The 21,885-nt window shown below is 44.2% G+C and overlaps 1 protein-coding gene across 3 annotated transcripts in view; it reads right to left on the bottom strand.

The window, feature by feature from the left end:
- The window catches only part of TBC1D9 (TBC1 domain family member 9), a 188,159-nt gene that overhangs the window by 84,653 nt on the left and 81,621 nt on the right, over positions 1 to 21,885 (bottom strand). For 2 of the 3 annotated variants that reach the window (XM_063920383.1, XM_063920382.1), the window contains exons 2-4: positions 15,470 to 15,580; positions 13,382 to 13,500; positions 4,674 to 4,902 (exon numbers count right to left, since the gene is read on the bottom strand). In XM_063920383.1, the coding sequence (XP_063776453.1) occupies positions 4,674 to 4,902; positions 13,382 to 13,500; positions 15,470 to 15,580 (459 nt within the window). Of the gene's footprint in view, positions 1 to 4,673; positions 4,903 to 13,381; positions 13,501 to 15,469; positions 15,581 to 21,885 lie in introns of those variants that run through there. The other variant, XM_063920384.1, reaches the window with a different exon arrangement.

Genomic DNA, 21,885 nt, shown 5'->3' on the forward strand with positions numbered 1-21,885 from the left:
AAAAACTGGACAGGTATTGCGCCAGGTCAAGAGACCCTCAGGCAATAGCTGTGGACGTTCTGGTAACACCGTGGGTGTACCAGTCGGTGTATGTGTTCCCTCCTCTGCTTCTCATACCTAAGGTACTGAGAATTATAAGACGTAGAGGAGTAAGAACTATACTCGTGGCTCCGGATTGGCCAAGAAGGACTTGGTACCCGGTACTTCAAGAGATGCTCACAGAGGACTCATGGCCTCTGCCGCTAAGAAGGGACTTGCTTCAGCAAGTACCATGTCTGTTCCAAGACTTACCGCGGCTGCGTTTGACGGCATGGCGGTTGAACGCCGGATCCTAAGGGAAAAAGGCATTCCGGAAGAGGTCATTCCTACCCTGGTCAAAGCCAGGAAGGAGGTGACTGCACAACATTATCACCACATGTGGCGAAAATATGTTGCGTGGTGTGAGGCCAGGAAGGCCCCATGAAGAAATTTCAACTCGGTCGATTCCTGCATTTCCTGCAAACAGGAGTGTCTATGGGCCTCAAATTGGGGTCCATTAAGGTTCAAATTTCGGCCCTGTCGATTTTCTTCCAGAAAGAATTGGCTTCAGTTCCTGAAGTCCAGAAGTTTGTCAAGGGAGTACTGCATATACAACCCCCTTTTGTGCCTCCAGTGGCACTGTGGGATCTCAACGTAGTTCTGGGATTCCTCAAATCACATTGGTTTAAACCGCTCAAATCTGTGGATTTGAAATATCTCACATGGAAAGTGACCATGATGTTGGCCCTGGCCTCGGCCAGGCGAGTGTCAGAATTGGCGGCTTTGTCTCACAAAAGCCCATATCTGATTGTGCATTCGGACAGGGCAGAGCTGCGGACTCGTCCCCAGTTTCTCCCTAAGGTGGTGTCAGCGTTTCACCTGAACCAGCTTATTGTGGTACCTGCGGCTACTAGGGACTTGGAGGACTCCAAGTTGCTAGATGTTGTCAGGGCCCTGAAAATATAGGTTTCCAGGACGGCTGGAGTCAGGAAAACTGACTTGCTGTTATCCTGTATGCACCCAACAAACTGGGTGCTCTTGCTTCTAAGCAGACGATTGCTAGTTGGATGTGTAGTACAATTCAGCTTGCACATTCTGTGGCAGGCCTGCCACAGCCAAAATATGTAAATGCCCATTCCACAAGGAAGGTGGGCTCATCTTGGGCGGCTGCCCGAGGGGTCTCGGCTTTACAACTTTGCCGAGCTGCTACTTGGTCAGGGGCACACCCTGGCTGAGGAGGACCTGGAGTTCTCTCACTCGGTGCTGCAGAGTCATCCGCACTCTCCCGCCCGTTTGGGAGCTTTGGTATAATCCCCATGGTCCTGACGGAGTCCCCAGCATCCACTTAGGACGTCAGAGAAAATAAGAATTTACTTACCGATAATTCTATTTCTCGTAGTCCGTAGTGGATGCTGGGCGCCCATCCCAAGTGCGGATTGTCTGCAATACTTGTACATAGTTATTGTTACAAAAATCGGGTTATTATTGTTGTGAGCCATCTTTTCAGAGGCTCCGCTGTTATCATGCTGTTAACTGGGTTCAGATCACAGGTTGTACAGTGTGATTGGTGTGGCTGGTATGAGTCTTACCCGGGATTCAAAATCCTTCCTTATTGTGTACGCTCGTCCGGGCACAGTATCCTAACTGAGGCTTGGAGGAGGGTCATAGGGGGAGGAGCCAGTGCACACCACCTGATCCTAAAGCTTTTACTTTTGTGCCCTGTCTCCTGCGGAGCCGCTATTCCCCATGGTCCTGACGGAGTCCCCAGCATCCACTACGGACTACGAGAAATAGAATTATCGGTAAGTAAATTCTTATTATACATACCAGGTGTGTTGGAAAATCCAACGGAGGGCACTCACCAGTCCATAAAGGAATAAAGATTTATTGATACATCATAATCACCAGTAGTGTGTCGACGTTTCGACCTATAGGGCCTTTCTCAAGACAGTCAGTGAAAACATCCAAACAGCATGTCAGTTACCCACATACTGACACTGCCTACCGGGTCCCCTTATATAGCCCATCCATATCAATCAACAACATAATCAGCCCAAATAGAACACATGCAGTGTAATTCACAAAAACCCCATTATGCATATAGTATAACATCTTGAACTCACAAAGCAACATAGGGATCATAATGCATGTCGCCGGACCAGACATCATTATTCAGACATAGGAGACAGCTAGGAACGCTGCGCCGCGCGTCCGGAGCTACCGGAAATACGTCAGACGTATCGTGCGTTACCATAGCTACGGCGTTCAAACCATACGCGTCTGCAGTAACCATAGCAGCGCGTCGCACATTTTAATGATATGTTAACCGCGCAGCGGAGTGTGTCATAAATGTCACTCGTAACCAGGGTAACATCATTCAGCTATGGATTACAAAGCCTGGAAGTGCTAGAAAATAGTATGCGTTTCAATTGCGCTCCATGCTGTTCCAAACAACAGCTAGACTCAACTAGCCTGTTGTTTGGAACAGCATGGAGCGCAATTGAAACGCATACTATTTTCTAGCACTTCCAGGCTTTGTAATCCATAGCTGAATGATGTTACCCTGGTTACGAGTGACATTTATGACACACTCTGCTGCGCGGTTAACATATCATTAAAATGTGCGACGCGCTGCTATGGTTACTGCAGACGCGTATGGTTTGAACGCCGTAGCTATGGTAACGCGCGATACGTCTGACGTATTTCCGGTAGCTCCGGACGCGCGGCGCAGCGTTCCTAGCTGTCTCCTATGTCTGAATAATGATGTCTGGTCCGGCGACATGCATTATGATCCCTATGTTGCTTTGTGAGTTCAAGATGTTATACTATATGCATAATGGGGTTTTTGTGAATTACACTGCATGTGTTCTATTTGGGCTGATTATGTTGTTGATTGATATGGATGGGCTATATAAGGGGACCCGGTAGGCAGTGTCAGTATGTGGGTAACTGACATGCTGTTTGGATGTTTTCACTGACTGTCTTGAGAAAGGCCCTATAGGTCGAAACGTCGACACACTACTGGTGATTATGATGTATCAATAAATCTTTATTCCTTTATGGACTGGCGAGTGCCCTCCGTTGGATTTTCCAACACACCTGGTATATGTGAAACCTGTTTGGGGTTATCATGAGGAGCACCCCATGGCGATGACATATTCGACGTGAGTGCGGACATTTCTATGGATATATATATATATATATATATATATATATATATATATGATACGAAGGGTCCGGCACTCCAATAACTCGAGCAAAATTCCCTGGTGCCTTCACTTTCCAATAAGGTAGATACAATAAGAACGGTGTGCGGCACTCAGGTTGACAGGAAAAGAATCACCACTGTCCAAGCTTCTTCAACGTTTCAATTTTACTATGAAAATTGTCATTTTCCTGATGACAATTTTCATAGTAAAATTGAAACATTGAAGAAGCTTGGACAGTGGTGATTCTTTTCCTGTCAACCTGAGTGCCGCACACCGTTCTTATTGTATCTACCTTATTGGAAAGTGAAGGCACCAGGGAATTTTTGCTCGAGTTATTGGAGTGCCGGACCCTTCGTATCATATATATATATATATATATATATATATATATATATATATATATATATATATATAAATGATAGATAGATAGATAGATAGATAGATAGATAGATAGATAGATAGATATGCTGAAAACAAATCCCATTTGTTCTTAGTACTTCACAAACGTATAAAAAGTAGTTACTACCGGTGTGGAATAGGAGAAGACCAGGCTGTAAAGATCTAACGGCAGCTCCACAATGAAGTAAGCCACAAGTAAAATGCATTATAGAACGTTAACAAGCCTGCCTTTACACATACATATACACACAGAAACTGATCAGCCATAACATTAAAACCACTGACAGGTAAAGTAAATGACATTGATTATCTTGATACAATGGCATCAAGGGGTGAGATATATTAGGCAGCAAGTGAACTCTGCTTTTTAAATGAACATGTTGGAAGCAGGAAAAATGTACAAGCGTACGGATATCGGCAATTTTGACATGGGCCCAGAGTAACTCCAAAATGGAGGATCTTGTGGGGTTTTCCCAGTATGCAGTGGTCAGTTCCTACTAAAAGTGATCCAAGGAAAGACAACCGGTGAACCAGCAACATACTCACGGGCGCCCAAGGCCCACTGATGCGCACAGAGAGTGAAGCCTAGCCCGCCAGGTCCTATATATACACAAACATCATTATATATACAAACACACATTTGCTGTTACTTCACTTTTTTGTTTCTTTTTGGATGTTTCTGGTAGATATTATTTGCTATGCTAGAGGGATTAAGTAGATGAATTTATTTTTTCAGAAAATGTATACTTTGTGTGGTTACTGTAATAAAGAAGAATTACTAATATTAATCCTGGAATGTGACCAAATACACAGGGCAAGAAAAGCCTTAATGGTGAAATGGGTAAATTAGGTCACAAAAAGCTTGAAATTGCTCCTGTAACATGTACTGGAGTCATGTACTGTACATACCATGTTTTCTAAAAGCAGTGGCTGTGTACTGGGAGGAATCGCACTGTCACTTCTAATCGGAACTGGATAAAGTTTCTTACTGTATAAAAACCATATCTGATGTGGGAGTGGACAGAGTATAAATAAATGGCATGCTACCTTCTCTCCCCAGCAGAAAGGAATAGAAGCAAAGGTGATTGATGCTCAGGTACATCCATCCTTGGCGAGGTACTCTGCCCTTCCAGTAACTGCAGGAATAGTAATTCACCAACTTCTCTTCATCTGGCATGCCAAAAAGTTTGTGGAACTTCACTATTGCCTCCTTAAATTTGTCAGTGTCATCATCTTCTTTCACTCCATTGATTTTATTATATTCAGCAATGATGCCCTAAAGAAGACAGAGCAACAAGCAGTTATCTGTGGCCTTCAAATCACGGGGTACATTTACCTTCTCTGCGCATTTAAGCAAGACGTTTAAACAACATTCACAGAAAAACGGATTGGGATTGTAATGCTGGTGGTCGGGATGCCTGCGGTCAGAACACTGACCGTATTGGTGGAAGATATACTTACCGTCCCTTAATGGCGCCCTAACCCTATCACTCCCTTCCCACAGCCTAAGCCTAACCCTCCCCCCACAGCCTAACCATAACCCTCCCCAGTGGTGCCTAAACCTTACCCCCTCTTCCGGCAGCCTAAACCTAACCCTCACCACCCCCCCACCCCTCCCGCAGCCTAACCCTGACCCTCCCCGGGGGTGCACTGTCTCGATCGGGATCCCGGGTGTAGGGACTGTGATCCCAGTCGGGATGCCGGCGCCGGCATTCCGAGCAGTGTTGGGATTCCGGTGAAGGTATTTCGACTGCCAGGAACAATTGATTCTCTTTAAAGTGATAAAACTGACATCTGTAATCGAATCTGAATAAAAACTAGTGATTGCTTGAACAACTGTGTAAAATATACTATTCATATTCAGCCAAACCATTGTTTCTATTGATATAGCCTTCTGGGGGGGTGGCACTCGATATACTGGCTGTCGGGATCCCAACCGCCGGTATACTAACAACTATTCTCCCTCTTGGGGTGTCCACAATGCCCCTGGATGGAGAATAACTCACGCCACCGTGCCGGTATGCTGGGCGACAGGATCCCGACAGCCGGCCATTCGTAGTACACCCCCTTCTGGGATGGTGGTCACAATAGGTGCACAGCTGATGTGAAAGTGACTGTTCGGCCACACAGAGAATCCTTAACCAGGATGCTGGGGTTATTGGTAAACAGCAGGTGGAGGGTTAATCCAGGAACACAGTAGTAATATACACATGCGGTATTGCAGGGGTTTTAACAGCAGTATTGTCGTCTCACCAGCAGGAGCTAAGTATTGTATATCTGCACAGCGCTGTATCACTCATTAACATTATATATGGCTGCTGTGGTACATTAGGCTGGAAGTCGCACCTCTGTGTAGTCTCTGGGTCCTAGTGCCTTGAGTGTATGCAGCATAGAAGACAGCTCAGAGTGCTGCGCTCCCACCAGTCTCAATGTAGCTCAATGATGTTCTATTAAAAATAAAAACTCTGCTCTGGTAGATTTTAAAAAACTGCATTTAGGACTGACATAAAAACGGCTTTCTGAAGAAAGTGTACCATGGTAGTCTTAGTCTATGTTACTGTGTTTCTGATGTACTAGTTACATACTTTAAGCTATTTACCAGCAGCTGAGTAACTGCCTGACACATTGTACTGTACATTGAATTATTCTTCCTGGAATGTAGAAGAACTTCCTTCCCAAGCTGTTTGCCAGCATGAAAAGCTTGTGGAAGGCGGTAATGTTTACTTTCCAAACAGTAATACATGCTAATCCGATGTACTTGTAAATGGTCTAGTCTCTTCCGAACATTACACTGTAATAAAAGAAGCCCTGAGCCACGTAACACAGATGCCAGCGATGTAAGCATTGTTATTTCAGTAATGATAGTTCACTTCATATTCACAACATTATGAACTACTGTACACTAAAGCCAGGAACAAAGCTTAATGGGGCAGATGTATTAAGCCTGGAGAAGTGATCAAGCAGTGATAAAGAAGTTATAAGAGGAAGGTGTTAACGCACGGCCAATCATTACAGGTTTGAAAAATGACAATTAGGAGCTGATTGGCTGGTGGGCTATCACCTTCCACTTATCACTTCTTTATCACTTCTCCAGGCTTAATACATCTGCCCCAATGTATGTAGTATGTAGCAATTGCTCTCTTGACCCACCACTAAAAGCATCCCTGTTTTGTGCAGTATGCTGGCACTAACACTTCCATTATCCAGATGAATATATCAACACCTGATACGTTAAACACTGTCATGTTACAACCCCGTATATGAACATTCCTAATGCGCATCACAGCATGAAGAAATTCCTATTCAGAGTTATTATCGAATAACCATCATTGGCTCTGATAAGGGCCTGTCTTGATAGATACTGTAGTAAGAAGTAAAGTGATACTGTAAGGAAGGGCACCTTCCCCGTCAAAACCCTATGCAACACAAGTGGTACCTTTTAATGACCAAGCTGTTGCTAAAGCTGCTGTCTTGTGGGTTGATGTATCAAGCAGTGAAAAGAGTGGAGATGTGGTACAGTAAAGAAGTTGCGCAAAGCAACCAATCAGCTTTGAGGTAGCATTTATCAAGTACATTCTTTAAAATTATAGGAAGAAGCTGATAGGCTGCTATAAGCAACATCTCCACTGGTCCACTTCTCCACTCTATATTGCACAGGACAGGAGTATATACTGGAACCTCGCTAGGTGGAATACCCGGCCAAAACCAGAAGGAATCTGGTAATTATTTACTCTAAGACGGGATGTCCCACTAACGTCTACAGGTATATACTGCCCAAAGGATTTTGGATGACCAAATCTGAACTGCAATATACTATCACTGGCTTATTTAGCTTGCCCTGAGAGAGACTAAGGCCCTCATTCCGAGTTGTTTGCTCGTTAGTGGTTTTCGCAACGGAGTGATTTGTCGCAAACTGCGCATGCGCAATGTTCGCAGTGCGTCTGCGCCAAGTAAATTTGCCAAAAAGTTAGATATTTTACTCACGGCTTAACAAAGAAATTTCTTCGTTCTGGTGATCGGAGTGTGATTGACAGGAAGTGGGTGTTTCTGGGCGGAAACTGGCCGTTTTATGGGTGTGTGCGAAAAAACGCTGACGTTTCTGGGAAAAACGCGGGAGTGGCTGGAGAAACGGGGGAGTGTCTGGGCGAACGCTGGGTGTGTTTGTGACGTCAAACCAGGAACGATACTGACTGAACTGATCACAGTGGCAGAGTAAGTCCCGAGCTACTCAGAAACTGCAAAGAAATTTCTATTCGCAATTATGCAAATCTTTCGTTCGCAATTCTGCAAAGCTAAGATTCACTCCCAGTAGGCGGCGACTTAGCGTGTGCAAAGCTGCTAAAAGCAGCTAGCGAGCGAACAACTCGGAATGAGGGCATAATTGTGGTCGAGAGACTGGCATTGAGGCTCTTTCTAATTCATATTCATTAATGTTTTATATATTTGTCAATATAATATGTTTTCAGCTGAGAAGAACCGCCTCAGTCAGAAGCGCCTAATTTTATATTAAGTAATTAATATAAACTTTTGTTCCTTCTTGCCACTTCTCCACTCTGCTTGATACATCAACCCCATAGTAACCAAATGGCAGCCTCTGGTTGTTATGGAGTATAGGCCACTTCCTAGTTTGAAATGAGGCCTACAAATGTCTGTAATGTCACTGTGCACAATGTAATGAAATGGTGCATTGATGGATATTATCATGACATAAGTGGACACTGCATACTTAATTTGATAGGAGTTAATATTAAAATCGTTGCCATTGGTTCCTATGTCCTATGCTGCTGTGCGTTTTTGCACAGCGTGCAATCAGATCTGAACTGCGCATGCATGTGAGCCGCAATGCGCCGGCGCATCGCACAACAGCCCCGGGCATCGGTGGCTAGCGACGGATGGTGCGAAAAAATCAGAACACACGGGCATTCGCAAGAAGATTGACAGAAAGAGGTCATTTGTGGGTGGCAACTGACCGTTTTCCAGAAGTGTCCGGAAAAACGAAGGCAGGATCAGGCGTTTTGAGGGCAGGTGTCTGACGTCCGCTTCGGCCCCGATCAGCAGGAAACAAGCGCAGCGGCAGAGTAAGTCCTGAGCTGCACAGAGACTGTAAAAACTGATGTTTGTGAAGCTCTACTAATGAAGCGATCGCACACTTGCACAGCGTTTTCCCCTCCCCCTGTAGGCGGCGACTATGAGATCGCAGGGCAGCTAAAAACGCAGCCCAGCGATCAGATCTGAATTACCCCCTTAGTCTGAAGGACACTACAATGGAATATGTTTACTCATTAATACTAAACTTCTTCAGTCTATTAGTAGTAATCAATGGGAGTAATTCAGACCTGTTTGCGATCAGGTCCAAACTGTGCATGCGTATGCACTGCGCATTGCACGGGTACAAAGTGGATCGCCGCTCAGCGATGGGTTTGTGCGACGGATCCGTTCGCATGGGCGATCGCAAGGAGATTGATAGGGAGAAGGCGTTTGTGGGTGTCAACTGACCGTTTTCAGGGAGTGTCTGGAAAAACGCAGGCGTGTCCAAGCGTTTTCAGGGAGGGTTCCTAACGTCAATTCCGGTCCCAGACAGGCTGATGTGATCGCAGCGGTTGAGTAAGTCCTGGGCTGCACAGAGACTACACAAAATCAGTTTGTACAGCTCTGATACGCATGCGGTTCGCACACTTGCACAGCTAAAATACACTCCCCCTGCAGGAGGCGAGTATCTGATTGCAGCAGTGCAAAAATCACTTACTAGCAATCAGGTCTGAATTAGGCCCAATGGCAAGATTATGTGAATGCAAAAAGCACATGTCGAAAACAGTACCACATTGACTTTAGTGGGTCACATGTGGGATGCTAAACACAATATCAAATTACACCGTCCAATGGGATTACTTTGTCTTTATAATGAGATCTGGTCTCTAGGTCGACAGTAACTAGGTCGACAGGGTTTCTAGGTCGACAGGTAGAAAGGTCGACATAAGTTTTTCGTGATTTTTTTCTTTTTTTTAACCTTTTTATACTTAACGATCCACGTGGACTACGATTGGACCGGTAACCTGTGCCGAGCGAAGCGGTAGCAGAGTGAGGCACCTTGCCCGAGGGAACACAGCAGAGTGAGGCACCTTGCCCGAGGAAACACGGTGGGGTTCCCGGTCACTCTACGAAGAAAACGACACCAAAAAAACATAAAAAACTCACGTCGACCTTTTGACCTGTCGACCTAGAGACCCTGTTGACCTAGTTACTGTCGACCAATAGTGGTCGACCTAGTTACCATCTACCTTCCATACCACACCCCTTTATAATATGTGCTCCTGACATCATAAACTCTGCCATTCTAAATGATTTTTAATAAGCATCTGACAAAACACACACAAGGGCTTATTCCAAGTTGGAAGCAAAGCAAAATAGAGCAAGTAACCTTGCACTTTGGTACAACCATGTCGCACTGCAGGTTCACAGGGCTAACAACAGAAATCACACATGGGAAGGAGCCATTTCCAATTCCTGGGTGCGACCCGGCATTGCGATGTGAAAGCGGCATCAGCAACATTACTCCCCCGTGTTACAGCCCTATCATTCTGTGTCTCCCCAGCAAATCCTATTGTGTCTCCCCAGCCAGTGTTTTCAACTTCATCCAAAGTCACATTTCATCTCCAGTCCCTGCTCGTGTCTCTCCTACCCAGCCCACACATGCCTCGTGTTGCCTACTGAGGCTGCTGCTCCTACTTGCGGATGGTTTTGCTCATCTCCGATACAACAGTGTGACGTCATGTGCCGACAAAAAAAACAACTTTATTGCGCCAGTTGCACACAGGGCTTCTACAGCTACCTGTGCTATGCTTATTACAGCAGCAGAGCAGCACCATTACACAGGCAAGGGAGAGACATGAACTTGACTCAGAATCTCCAATAGGACTTAACGCAGAGATTGAACTTCATCCATTCCTATGTGAATAGATCCATTGGAAATAAAGAATATAGCACAATATCTATATAGGCAACACAGGATAGTACCTAATAGAGAATATAAATAATGTAGGTGTTATGTTCTCTACTTAGATTCATACATAGATAATCCTATATGTAATTTAAGAAATGTTGGGGGTGATTCCGAGTTGATCGCTCGCTAGCTGCTTTTAGCAGCATTGCACATGCTAAGCCGCCGCCCTCTGGGAGTGTATCTTAGCTTAGCAGAATAGCAAACGAAAGATTAGCAGAATTGCGAATAGAAATTTCTTAGCAGTTTCTGAGTAGCTCCAGACTTACTCAGCCATTGCGACCAGCTCAGTCCTTTTCGTTCCTGGTTTGACGTCACAAACACACCCAGCGTTTGCCCAACCACTCCCCCGTTTCTCCAGCCACTCCTGCGTTTTGCAACTCGAACGCCTGCGTTTTTCCGCACACTCCCATAAAATGGCCAGTTATCGCCCAGAAACACCCACTTCCTGACAATCACACTACGATCAGCACAGCGATGAAAAAGCTTTGTTATGCCGTGAGTAAAATACCTAACTTTTGTGTAAAATAACTAAGCGCATGCGCTCTGCGAACCTTGCGCATGCGCAGTAAGCGACTAATCGCAGTATAGCGAAAATCGTCAACGAGCGAACAACTCGGAATGACCCCCGTTATCTACAAGTATCCCCATGATTCTCTTTTCCATATCTTGCTCTAAGAATTATATCAATTACCAATTATCCTTCAAATATCTCCATAATTGTTCCCATTATTCACCTTTTTTTTATTCTTATTCTACCTCAAGAATGATACCAATTATTCCTTATCCTCTATTAATTCTATCGAATATAAGTCTCTATGGCTATTTTGTGTCTATACATGTATGTATAGAATTATGTATAGATTTTACCATCTATACATCTATAAATCTTCAACAAGACTCCTACTTCCCAACAGTACCCATCTATGTGTAGGTTTTAGGTTTTTTTCTACAATATATAAAAATAATAACCTCTATTATAAATATATTATATTACCCTTTTATGTATAGGTCTTTAGGTTTTTTTCTACAATAAAAATATAACCTCTATCTAATATATCTCCTTATTACTTATACTTGTAATTGCCTTTGTTTGTCTATATAAGTTTTGTTTAGTGTATACTATTACTGTAACAGTATTGATCAGATCACTCATACAGGATAGGGTGGAAGCTGCGCAGTCTGATGGAAGGCGGATGCTGCAAATAGCACTTTCAAAAGAAACAAAATTTATATCAGAATATATAAGACAGGACGGGATCTATAGAAACTGTCAGAAGATAGATGCTACAACTGCATTCACTACAGTCAGGCGGAAGTGATGATATTAAGGCAGCTGACGGCGATGATACAATATATCTCAGATGCGCTCCAGAAGGCGAAAGCGATGCGCTGCAGAATGTGGAAGTGATGTCATTAAGGTACCCAGCGGCTAGAATACAGTGCGGTCCATAAGACGGAAGTGACACACCACAATAACAGTGAAGGCGGATATGACGCGTCCATCGAGGTGATGCGCTCTAGAAGGCGAAGTGAATCACTGGGGTATCCGACGGCAAAGATACAGTGCGCTCCAGGAGGCGAAAGTGATGCGACATCATCATAGTAAGGGCGGATGTGACGCGCCAATTAGGGCGGAAGCAACAGAGCTACAGGGAATAAAGCCCAGGGGGCTCACACAGATCGGACATCCTGACGAAGCCTGTGAGCAGGCGAAACCGGTCGATTCCAGTGTAAGTGATCCAGTCTGCCGGCAGATCCCTGGATTCCTTTGGACTCTTTTTTTGCATTCTCTCAGGGGAAACTCTTATGAGAGGTACACGCTGAAGAACTGCAGACCCATACAAAAATGCTGTGAGTAAATAACCTATACCTTACATCAGCTGGACCACACAGATACCTACCCCTTTTTTTTGGAGGACACTAGACATTGCAGTGAAAGCTAAGCATACTCCAGCCATTGTCCTTCGGTGGAAAAAAGGATTAGAGACACCTGTGATATATTGTCATAATGGAGCCCAAGTATATGGGACCAAATTTTCTGTGTCTGGGGATGAGTAATTCGCTTTGTGCGTATCTATCCCCACATCATAAGTGTTAATGTTTGTTTTGTCTTGTCTTATATATTTGTAGTATACCGGTATTAGGCCTTTTTATTTTTTTATTTTTATTCTTGTTCTACAATACATCTATATACTTTTTCTTCAAAGGATTTTATACTGCATATCTTAATAAATATATAATTTTTAATATCTGATCTAGTATTCTTGATTTATACTGATTTTAGAGTTTTTTCTGCTCTTCAGGAGTGTGTACATATTAATTTTATACCATAAATACACAAATTTAAGTTCCAACAAGTTATTGACACTACTCCTATCAGCACATCAGCATTAATTTATCGAGGAGGAGAGCGCAGTGAGAAATACCTGTATTGTTTACCCCAAGAAACTAGAGGGAGTGTGGGCAATGCATTCCTCATTGTTTCTCACAGCAGTTATTTCTTTGATTTAGTGATTAAGCTCAGCCCTCAACCGAACTTCTTTTTGTGAAAATAAAGCTGTCCAGTCCAGTATTTGTGGGCTACATGCAAAAGCAGCCAGTGCACCCCTTGCGTTACAATCTGATTTGTTCTTGATACAAAGTTACTTGCATTTTTGCTTTGCTCCCTCCTCAGAATCCGTCCCTGAATTAGATAATTGAGATCATAAGTACGGTAATAACTGCTAATACACTTAAGGAATATAGACTAAACTACCTGTATTTTTCCTTTAACAAATGTGGTAATGTCATTTTCATTTTCAAAAATGGAGAGCGTCTGCAGCAGGTTAATCTCCAGCCATTCCCAGTGCTCAGTCACCTCCCTCCGTGAGCCCCCTGGATGAAAGAGAAGAACAATTAGCTCTTCTGCACAGCAGAATATAGTGTGCACATAGCAGGGATATGCATTCTTATTATTTTTAATGTACTTAAGTATTACTTGTTGTATTTAGCTAAAGAGACACAAGTTAGTTATGTTAAAAACAGCCACCAGACCCCCAAAAAGCACACACAACTGAACAGGCAGATCAGCTATGTTTATTTGGTGATCATATGTACAGTAAGTTGCTCTCTGCATGCCACCACATTTCTATTAAAGTCCAAGGACAAGAATATGATTTTCACTTAGAAAGAAGTCTTTCACTTGAAAAAAAATGTAAACAAAGCAAAAAACCATGCACAACCCTTATAATAATCTATCTAACTTTGTATGTTATCAGGCCCGGTGCAAGGTCTCTCTGCAACATAGGCAAAGCTTCAACCTGGTGCCCTCCTAACCTGCAACCCCCCTGCAGGAGGTGCATCAGGGCTATGAGAAGCGGCCGTGAGAGCGACCCTCAGGAGCCATAGTTACATCCATCTGCTATGTGTCTTCACATGACTTGATGTTACATGTGTTGGCACAAAGGAAGCACTGAGGCACCATGTGGTACAGCCTGATAGTGGTGGCTGCACCTGATTAGACCTACAGCAGCGGCCAGCACAGTGTAAAAGGAGGAGGCTGCATACAGAGACATCATTCAGTGTTTTGCTAGATGAATTCAGTGGCACCCTCCAGGGGCTGGCGCCCCTAGGCAGCCGCCTAAAGCTGCCTAATGGTAGAGCCGGCCCTATATGCTATACTAGCATCACCTGACTGCAGACACATTTATTTCCTCCTGTACTTGCTATAGCAGCCCACAGTCAGAATCAGTGATTCAATCATAAGCCTCAGACGGTTAGGTGTATACTACAGCAGACACACAGTATGTGTTAAAGATACCAAACTACTTATATAACAAATATAATACACAATGGACCTTTGATCACAATAATGAGCAGTAACCATTTTGTAACAGGTTATAAAGGCATTAACTTGTCAGCAAAAAAAAATCTGGAACAGCAATCATAAAGATACGTAAAACAAGTTTTTTAAGCCATATTTATGCAGGATTATGAAACATTTCAAGATCAGATATCATCTAGAGAACAGCATATCTTAATCACTTGCTTGGTGCGGTCATATCAGATGTGTCCACGCCAGTGTCGGATTGGGACATGAAGGGCCCACCAGCGGAATGCAGTGATAGGGGCCCATACTTATGGGAGTGGCCAGCCTACAAAGGGGGTGTTGCCAGCCTCCACAGAGGCTTGAAATACACAATAGTCTAGTGCAGTGTAATGCAACATATCTACAATGTATAATACAAGTGCACAGTCTGGTACCTGATCCCTAGAGGAAGGAGTGGGCACTCAGGCAGTGGGGCCTACCGGTGGTTTCCCTGGTACCCCTGTGGGCCAGTCCGACCCTGGTCCACGCTAGGCTGGGCTTTCCCTGACACGATCACATCTGATGCGACCATCCAGAAACACCCACTGGGCACGTGCCAGCAGATAATCTTGCCGTAGCAGATCCAGGGCTGTGACACACACACACACACACACACACACACACACACACACACACACACAAAAAGGTGCACAGTGCCAGAGTCTCTGCTAACTCCTGTGTGGAAAGAAGGCACCTACTGATAAATATAGGGAAAGGAAGCCACTGCACAGGCAGCCACAGTGGTCAGTCCTGGGAGCAGGGTGTGTGGTGTGGTTTTCCCCCTGGACCCATGAGCACAACACACTACCCTACTGCACCAATTCCTGATATGCCATTGACCCCATAACAACCATTAAAAAATAGTTAGAGAAAGAGATCTTTGAGAATGTAATCATGTAATATCCTATTGTAAAGTTTACAAATGTAATTAATTAAAAGGTCAGTAAATGTAGTGCCTGCTAATTATATCACAAGCAATAAGATGAAACTACTCACCACAAGCGATTATCCAGTATACGAGAGAGTCAGGAGTCTGATAAAGGATGCGATAAGGTGCTACCCTTGCACTTGAGTCCAATACTACATCCAGTGTCCCAACCAGCAAACCTGAAAAAAAATGTGGTTTTAAGCATGAAATGGTATCGTTATGTAGATACATGGGGGCCTATCAAGTTTATTATTTTCAAAAACTCCATTCATGTTAATCCATAGCTATCCAACATCCCTCCTGCCCACAATGCAACACTTCTTACTTGAATAATGTACACTACTAACTATATAAACAGTTTATTCTAAGAAATATACCCAAAACTATTACTAAATTATGTTTGTGAATTTGCAAAACAAACCTAGTCTTTGTAACCTCACTGTATAAATGTAACCATTCTTTGAACCTTCTCAAATGCTCCATCAGTCCTTGCTATGAGGTTCCCAAAACTGTACCCTATATCCAAATGTGGCCTAGCTAGTGACATGCAGTAGTAATACTATAATTGCATCATGTGCATTTTCATCCATCCAATTTTTTTCTGACGACCTGGGAGACTGAAAACTTTCTTCATAGCCTTGGCGACTCCTAATAACCAATTCCCTTACCACTAGCACCTGTCTCCTCCTCACTATGCTCCTGTTCCCATGTTTACTGGAGTAGTCACTCCCCTGGTTGCAGCAATGCTATTACAGAATGGATTGCCAGAATAAAAAGAGTATAAATTATGCAAAGGTTTATGGGAACATTTATTGATCAGTCAATTAGATAATGCTTTATGTACAAACTCCAATACTTAGTATACCTGGACAAACTGCTAAAAACAAAATCTTGTTTATTCACAAAATGCATATCAGCGTAATAGGGAGATTTATCCATTTATCCATTTATCCATCCCTGCAGTGAACACGAAATTCCATTAATTCCATTTTCATACCATAAACAGTAACATTTTAGTATATTGTACAAAAAATATCCAGACTAGTATCCCCATCCCAATATTTAATTTGTCAGAAGGGTATTCGGATGATAGATCGACAATATAATGGATGACACCATATGTATTACATGCAATAGGCTGACAGGTAAAAGAGGTCGACATGTTCAAATGGACGAGATGACAATGGTTGACACAAATGGTCGATACAAGTTTTCTCATCATTTAAACAGATAATTTGCTTGATTTACTATCCATGTGGACATCTATTGGGAATAGTGACCTGTTGACTGGGCCACCATGCACAATTTGTGACGAGAGAAACGAGCCTGCGAGGGTAGACGTTTGTACTGATGGTGGGCACATGACATGACATAGACAAGATTTGATAAAAAAAAACAAGTGTTGACCATTTGTGTGTCGACCATTCACATGTCGACCTTTTCTACCTGTCGACCTATACATTGTTGATCCATGGATCCACACCTTGCGGAAGGCACCTAGAAAGTTTCTGCAGCATGAGATCATTTGAGTACCGGAATATGGAGTTGATATATGTGGCAAAGACATGTATAAATCTGACTGAGGTTTAGAACTACTGGACTGTGGCTGGAGAGAATTCAGGCCAGGGTTGGGATGCGCTTGTCAGTTTGCACTAAAAGAGTTTCAGACACAAGAAGCATGCCTCCCGATGGTAGACAAGCTGCCAAAGTGATAGGACAGTAGGACAGGGGGTGGCTACTGTTTCCGGTTCTGGACCTTAGGGTCCACTTGAGAACTTGTGTTTGTGCACTGTGAAGAGTCAATGAACTCTGCTTTGCTGAACCTGACCTGTGAAAACAGGGCCGGTCCTAGACCTTGTGGCACCCAGGGTGAAAGTTTCCTTTGGCGTCCCCCTTGGCAGGTCAAATAGGGTTAGCTCGTTTTGCACCCTGTAGAGTTGTGCCCCCAGTAGCTGTGCCCCCAGTAATTTTGCCCCCATTAGTTTTGCCCCCAGTACTGCGCCCCCATTAGTTTTGCCCCCAGTACTGTGCCCACTAGTAGCTGTGCCCCTTGTAGCGCCGCTTACCAAAAATAAAAAATACTCACCAGCCCCGCTACTGCTTCCCGACCGCTGCTGCCCTCTCTCTCCGGCCGCCGGCACCGCTCCTCGGATCTATGGGAGAGACGTCATAACGTCTTTACCATAGCACCGCACAGACGTCTGCGGCCGCTCCCACAATGCCGTGCGCGATGACGTCAGGCGCACCGCACAGCAGGCAACAGTAGCGGGGAAAGGTCCTCTCTGTGAAGGGAAACTAGACACTACAATGTCTAGTTTCCCTTCGTGGAGAGGACCTTTGCTACTGCACAGTTAGTAGCGGCTCTTGCCACGGCGGCAGCGCCCCCGGGACAGAGGTGCCCCGGGCAAAAATCCAGCTTGCCCATGGCAAGAGCCACTACTGATATATATATACACTGCTCAAAAAAATCAAGGGAGCACTAAAATAACACATCCTAGATCTGAATGAGTGAAATATTCTTATTAAATACTTTGTTCTTTACATAGTTGAAAATCACACAAAAATTATCAATGGAAATCAAATTTATTAACCCATGGAGGTCTGGATTTGGAGTCACACTCAAAATTAAAGTGGAAAACACACTACAGGCTGATCCAACTTTGATGTAATGTCCTTAAAACAAGTCAAAATGAGGCTCAGTAGTGTGTGTGGCCTCCACGTGCCTGTATGACCTCCCTACAACGCCTGGGCATGCTCCTGATGAGGTGGCGGATGGTCTCCTGAGGGATCTCCTCCCAGACCTGGACTAAAGCATCCGCCAGCTCCTGGACAGTCTGTGGTGCAACGTGGCGTTGGTGGATGGAGCGAGACATGATGTCCCAGATGTGCTCAATTGGATTCAGGTCTGGGGAACGGATGGGCCAGTCCATAGCATCAATGCCATCGTCTTGCAGGAACTGCTGACACACTCCAGCCACATGAGGTCTAGCATTGTCTTGCATTAGGAGGAACCCAGGGCCAACCGCACCAGCAAATGGTCTCACAAGGGGTCTGAGGGTCTCATCTCGGTACCTAATGGCAGTCAGGCTACCTCTGGCGAGCACATGGAGGGCTGTGCGGCCCCCCAAAGAAATGCCACCCCATACCATTACTGACCCACTGCCAAACCGGTCATGCTGGAGGATGTTGCAGGCAGCAGAACGTTCTCCTTGGCGTCTCCAGACTCTGTCACATCTGTCACATGTGCTCAGTGAGAACCTGCTTTCATCCGTGAAGAGCAGAGGGCGCCAGTGGCGAATTTGCCAATCTTGGTGTTCTCTGGCAAATGCCAAACGTCCTGCATGGTGTTGGGCTGTAAGCACAACTCCCACCTGTCGACGTCGGGCCCTCATACCACCCTCATGGAGTCTGTTTCTGATCGTTTGACTAGACACATGCACATTTGTGGCTTGCTGGAGGTCATTTTGCAGGGCTCTGGCAGTGCTCCTCCTGTTCCTCCTTGCACAAAGGCGGATGTAGCGGTCCTGTTGCCCTCCTACAGCCTCCTCCACGTCTCCTGATGTACTGGCCTGTCTCCTGGTAGCGCCTCCATGCTCTGGACACTACGCTGACAGACACAGCAAACCTTCTTGCCACAGCTCGCATTGATGTGCCATCCTGGATGAGCTGCACTACCTGAGCCACTTGTGTGGGTTGTAGACTCTGTCTCATGCTACCACTAGAGTGAAAGCACCGCCAGCTTTCAAAAGTGACCAAAACATCAGCCAGAAAGCATAGGAGCTGAGAAGTGGTCTGTGGTCACCACCTGCAGAACAACTCCTTTATTGGGGGTGTCTTGCTAATTGCCTATAATTTCCACCTGTTGTCTATTCCATTTGCACAACAGCATGTGAAATTGATTGTCAATCAGTGTTGCTTCCTAAGTGGACAGTTTGATTTCACAGAAGTGTGATTGACTTGGAGTTACATTGTGTTGTTTAAGTGTTCCCTTTATTTTTTTGAGCAGTGTATATACATACATATATATATATATATATATATATATATACACACACACACACATATATATATATATATATATATATATATATATATACACACACACATATTTTTTTTTTTTTCACCAGACAAGCCCGCACTGCATCTGACTTCCTAGCTACTTTGCAAATGTATAGATTACTTTGCAAATGTATAGATTACCTTGTTACTGTTCGGCTTCTGATGAGTTTGCACTTTTTGTTATATTTATTTCTCACTAATTTTCCCCATGTTTGCCAGCACCCAGTGTCCCTGGCAACGGTTGCCGCTGTGATCCCAAGCCCTCCGTGAACGCAGCTTGGACAACCCCTCCCCACAGTGATATCTTTAAAGGTGAGTAGTATACTCGCTGCTAGTCTTCTCTCTCCTGCTTGACAACGGATTAAACTCCAAATCATTGCATATGTTATTTGGGAAGTCCGATGGAGTGCCTGCTTGTCTGGTGAATTGTCATGTCATTTGGTTTGAGCACCCCAGCAGCTGTCTTCATATCTACGAGGAGTGCCACCTATTGTGGAACTATAACACACACACTGGAGTTATATTGGACTGTTCACATTATCCAATTTAGAATAGCTCTGCAGATTCTGCACAAGTAACATTACTAGTACTGTCTACAAAATTTCCAGAATGAAATCATTTTCTTCCTCTGTGGAGTCTCTGGTGAAGATCTGTTTTTTTTCCAGATTCAGTAAAGTGCTCTTCCCTAGTTACAATCACATACTTCATCCTGGAAAAAAGTTCCCTAAATTGCTCCAGAGGCTGGATTCGCATTGTCAGCAGGGCTGCCATTCCAAATTGTGGGGCCCGGGACTGACAAAATAGGTGTGTATATATATATATATATATATATATATATATATATATATATATATATACATACATACATACATACATACATACATACATATACACACACACACACACACACACACACACACATTACTATATATATATATTTATATATTATATATATATATTTAAAGAAAAATCCTATGCACATATGGAGCAACATCATATTATGCCCCTTGCACCATATTAAGTCCCCACAGTAATGCCCATAACACCATATTATGCCCCCACAGTTATGCCCCTGTCACCATATAATGCCCCACACAGTAATGACCCTGTCACCATAATATGACCACACAATAATTATGCAGTACCTACCCATTGTCAGATGGTTCTGCTTATTGTCAGGGGGTTCTGCTTGTTGTCAAGGGAATCCCCCCATTCGCGCCTTCCTGCTTCCTTTCAATAGTTAGAACTATTGAAAACGACCCTCCCAAAAATGGCTGCCGCCTCAGATGAGACAGTTATTAAAGATACTACAGCCTCCTCTAGTATCTTTAATAACTGTCTCCTCTGAGGCGGTGGACATTTTGAGAGGGACATTTCATTAGGGAGCTGCGGCGGATGACGGGAACCAAAGGTGGCATGAGCAGCCCGGGACCTCTCCTCTCTGTAAAAGAGGCAGTGCCCGGGACAGCTGTGCCCGCAGCACCCCCCGATGGTGGACCTGATTGTCAGGAAACATACTTATAAAATCCTAAAATCCCATGCGGCACATATTTTACAGGGAGGGATCCCCTTTCCAGCAGGGCCTATAACCAGACCAAGAAACGTAGTCTATAGGGTATATTTACTAAGGAGTGAGTTTCCACTTAACATTTATCTAGCTGCTTCTAGAAAATAATAGCTAGATTATGACTGGTTGCTATGGGCAACATCTCAGCTTCTAAAAAACTCACACCTTAGTAAATATACCTAAGTAAATTTCTATCCAAAATGCATAAGAGAAGGTCCCAAAGACATGGGAGTAGGTTTTGGGCGGTATCCAATTAACCGCGATAGGTCCGCGGTCACGAAAAACACCTTTTTATCACCCCTACCCAGTTAGGTTGTGCAAAAATACTTGTTTTTTGTGGAAAAAGATACAGACATATTTTTTTTGCGGCACTTATCGCAGGTCTAAGGGGCACATAATCCCCGATAAGTGCCAGCATCGGGGATAAGCTCCGGTTTATCAAGGCTTATTGGATAGGCCTGGCGAACCAATCAGCTGCGTTAAATTACCGCAGCTAATCGGATACCCCCTTTGTCCATTTGTACTCGTGCTCAGGCTTGATATTACAGCTTCCATCTGACCTGCAGTATGGAAACAGAACTCTGCAGTTTGTTCCGCTGTTTTCTATAAGCCTGTCCTGCTCATTCTGCATGCATTTGGCTGCCACTATGTATGCCCATGTGCAGATGCCACCTGACCGTGGGACATGTTTACTGCCAGAAATGATCTAACATAGCAGACTTGAAGAGCCCGAGTAGCAAAACAGAGCACCCCCAGGACTTAATAGATGCATCTTTAGCACACAAAAAAAAACACTACCTGTCTGCACTAGCTAGTATCTGAAAAAGTCACTGGGGAAGAAGAGAAACTCCAATATAC

The sequence above is a fragment of the Pseudophryne corroboree genome, chromosome 1 (assembly GCF_028390025.1).
Source record: "Pseudophryne corroboree isolate aPseCor3 chromosome 1, aPseCor3.hap2, whole genome shotgun sequence".
NCBI lineage: Eukaryota > Metazoa > Chordata > Amphibia > Anura > Myobatrachidae > Pseudophryne > Pseudophryne corroboree.